The following is a 3603-nucleotide window of genomic DNA, read 5'->3' on the forward strand; positions in this document are numbered from 1 at the left end:
GGTGAGAATCATGTGGTCGTTTCCGACTACCAGCCAGGACGTTCTCTTTGATCTTGAGCAGCTTCCACAGATCAAAGGTCATCCATGGGCAGTCCCCCTTTATTCTGGCTCGACATTCGACTCGTCTAGTGTTCTGCTCTTTAAGACTGTTGTAGATCGTTTGTGTGTACTCTAGGCGTTCATTTGGCGTTCCTGCTTGCATGTTGGTCAGTGCAACCCCGAAGTCCTCGTTCAGCTTCGCGTGGTTAACAATGTTTTTCCAAAGAATCTTGTGCTGAGTTTTGGACTGGAGATTGAACGATGATAACACGATAGAGTGGTCGCCGATGTCAGTGAAGATCGTTTCATTAATCACCCTGGGCTGGAGAGACTCCGAGCAAACAACGTGGTCCAAGATGTTTCCACTGACTGGTCTTGTTGGAATTGTGTTGGTTACTGAAAAGTTATAACAATTCAGTAAGTTAACGTAAGTCTGGGTTTCTCCTGACTCTATCCGGTTAGCAGGAATATTTACGTCACCAACTAAAACCTTTTGGACATTTCCATCGACAAGCCAGGACTCCAACTTTTGAAGAAAGACAGTTGTACTATAGGACGGTGGTCGATAGACGGCATGGATATCGAACGACTCCCCACTGAGCTTCAAACGCAGGTACAGGTGATGAAATCCGTTGTCCTTCTCGTTCAGCAACTCCTCGTAGACCAAAGTATCTCTTACGTAGACAGCAAGACCTCCCCCTAGTGAGCCGTTTCGGCACGAAAAAACACCTTTGAATCCATCAAGAGCACAGCATCCGGTAATCCCATCGGTGAGCCATGTTTCCCCCAGTACCAGGACGTCGATTTTTCCCACATACAAAGCCAGAATCTCTCGAATTCGGTCGAATTTTTCTGGATTTCGTACGCTCCTGACGTTGAGTTGAAGTATTTTTAAGTTAGAACTACTAGTTTTGCAAATATTTTTATTTAAATCAGTTAAAGAATCATAAGATATATTGTGTGTAAAATACATTAAAAAAAGAAAATTCTTAACAAATCAGTTTACAATAAAGTTTCCATCAGTTGCAGTTCGTTTTCTTCGACGAGGGTTCTTGGAAAGACGACGATAATGGACTTCCGTCAGCCGCGCGCTTATTGGTTGTCTTCGACAGAAGTTGAAGTTGACTTTTGCAGGATACTTGCTCCACTTTGGATCCTTCTTGTCGGCGAATTAGAACCTTCCCATCACGTCCTGGCCAAACATATTTCAGGTTCAGAAAAGACTGCATTTCCTTGACTTCTTGCAGCAACTGCCTACCAAATGCTGTCATCTCGTCCCGGATTGTTACTCTGGAGGTTGAGCCGGCAAACACGTTCGCGACTGCTGACGCCAAGAGTACTCCATGGTTCCGCTTTTTCTCGAACAGCTTCTCCTTGTCGTTTTCCGTGTTGAATGTGGCCAGAATTGGTGGGTGGCCTTTGGCTTCCTTTTTAGATACAAGACGCCGAGCCTGCAGGACATCCTTCTCCCCACACACGAACCCCAAAGCGCCACACATAGTACGCACCAATGCCAGCGTGTTCTCGTTTTCGCAGGTTGGGAGACCCATAATTACAACATTCTTCGTCAGACGTGCCCGGTTTACGCGATCCAATTCGAGTTCCAGTTGATCCACTCGTGTAGACAGTTCATGATTCTTTGCGTACAGATCGCTAACGCACTCTTGAACCTTTGAGTTCCCTTGCTTGAGTTCGTGCACCTCCTGTTTGTAGGCTTCCAGATTTGCCTTCAGAACTTCAAATTCCTTCGATATGAAATTCTGCGACTCCTCGATGCTCTTGTTGGTATCAGCAATGACCTTCATCTGCTCCTGCATCTGGACGAGGGCACCCCGTACGTATGCAGTCACCTTGATCGATGCTTGAACCGATTCCGTAAGTGCTCTAATCTCCTTTAGGACCTCCTCGTTGCCGCCTGCTGACTGCATGTTTTTACACTCACTCGAACACAGATAAGGCTTCGCCTTCACAGTGTTGATGGAAAAGCCGAAAATTCTTTTGCACTTGAAGTGTACAAACCGCTTGCAGACGACGCACTCGATCAGCCTTTCGGCATTTACTTCTCGGTTACCGCAAACGTAACAGTAGCGATGATCTCCTTCATCGTCGGACATGGCCTGGGACAGCTAGAAGTGTGCGATAATTGGTGTTACGACGATAAATCCAAAAAGTAAATACGCCCGGAGATTCGGCGCGAGAAGCCTCATGCGCAAGAAGATTATAGCAAGCTATAATTTTACTGACGACGACTTGACTACTACAGAGACGTTCAATGACTGTTTGTTTGTTTCAACAAGGCTTTGTTCAAGACGGCGTTTGCTAGCTCCAAATTTTATCGCTGGTCACAGACGTAAATACCTCGAAAACTCCTCAAAATTTGCGATCCTCCATCTACGAACACGTTGGGACCCCAGCTGCCGCTCCCGGTCGTTGGATGGTGTAAGGCTTGACCACAGCCGGTGAGTTTTTCACGGTAAAATAATCAAATTTAATTTGGGCTTGGAACGAAGCACAGCCGAAGTGTTCTACACACACTGAAATGCCAGTTGGCAGTTTCAGAAAACGGGTACCTCGATATCTCAACATTGCTTCGATCAAATCAGCTCAAAATTTTGGCGAAGACTTGTTAAACCGGTCCCGTGTGCATGACGAAGGCAGATTTTCAAAAAGTTTATTTAAAAAAAAATAAAAATATTTTTCAGTTTTTCATATAAAAAATCGCCAGTTTTTGATTTTTGTATTTTTTTAAAATTTCAAAATTTCAAAATCGGGCTTCGTCATGCACACCGGACATGTCTTGGGAGTCTTCACCCAAAATTTCAGCCAATTTGGTTTATCCCATATCGAGATATCGTGGCACCCGTATATCAACTTGGTGTTCAGAGATAAACGCTCAGAAAGTTAGACAGTTGGCTTTGCGCATGGCAAAATTCTGAGCTGAAATCGTTTCTAACTCAGTTAAATCATGAAATATCTTCATGAAACTTTCAGGAGTGATTGAAAATCATCTTTTAAGTGGATTTAATAAATTTTCTGTAATATGATTTTTTTTTTTGATTTTCTACATGTATGTAACCCCTTAAAGTAAAATACGGGGCAATTTGAACGCATTATTCATGGTTTCAGAACAAAATATGATATTGATCGCGCAAAGCAGTAGGACCCATAGTACGTTGTGTTGATTGATTGCAGGTTCCCAGATGACCAACGGATAGCAGCAGAAATAAAACAATAGCTTGCACTACACTTCAGACCAACCGTCTAGGACGGTGGCTGGATGAAGAAGAGAGTGATCGTCAGATCTTTATTCGTCACAAAGGTTCACATTCGTATTGTTCTTCAGAATGTACACAATAAGGACGTGTCCATAAACTACACACCGTCCCAACAGATATTTTTATGAAAACTGACCAATTTTCTGTAAATCGCATCTCGCGGATTCTAAACGATTTTTGAAAAAAAAAAAGATCGAAATCCGGATGAGGCCTTTTATTGGGACACACTAATGGTCAGTTGCCTTTCCAAACTCACTGTGAATGTCTGGAAAAATCTTATTTTTTCTTG

General features: G+C 43.4%; 1 protein-coding gene across 1 annotated transcript; it reads right to left on the bottom strand.

Annotated features, from left to right (window-relative positions):
• Positions 1 to 430: 430 nt before the first annotated feature.
• On the bottom strand, positions 431 to 2703 carry LOC119765480. The gene is made up of 2 exons (XM_038249415.1): positions 2398 to 2703; positions 431 to 2165 (listed from the first exon to the last, which is right to left on the bottom strand). The coding sequence occupies exon 2, from the start codon at positions 2151 to 2153 to the stop codon at positions 1059 to 1061; it is 1095 nt and encodes a 364-aa protein (XP_038105343.1). The 5' UTR covers positions 2154 to 2165; positions 2398 to 2703; the 3' UTR covers positions 431 to 1058.
• Between the last annotated feature and the right edge of the window lie 900 nt (positions 2704 to 3603).

Source organism: Culex quinquefasciatus, chromosome 1 (genome assembly GCF_015732765.1).
Source record: "Culex quinquefasciatus strain JHB chromosome 1, VPISU_Cqui_1.0_pri_paternal, whole genome shotgun sequence".
Taxonomy (NCBI): domain Eukaryota; kingdom Metazoa; phylum Arthropoda; class Insecta; order Diptera; family Culicidae; genus Culex; species Culex quinquefasciatus.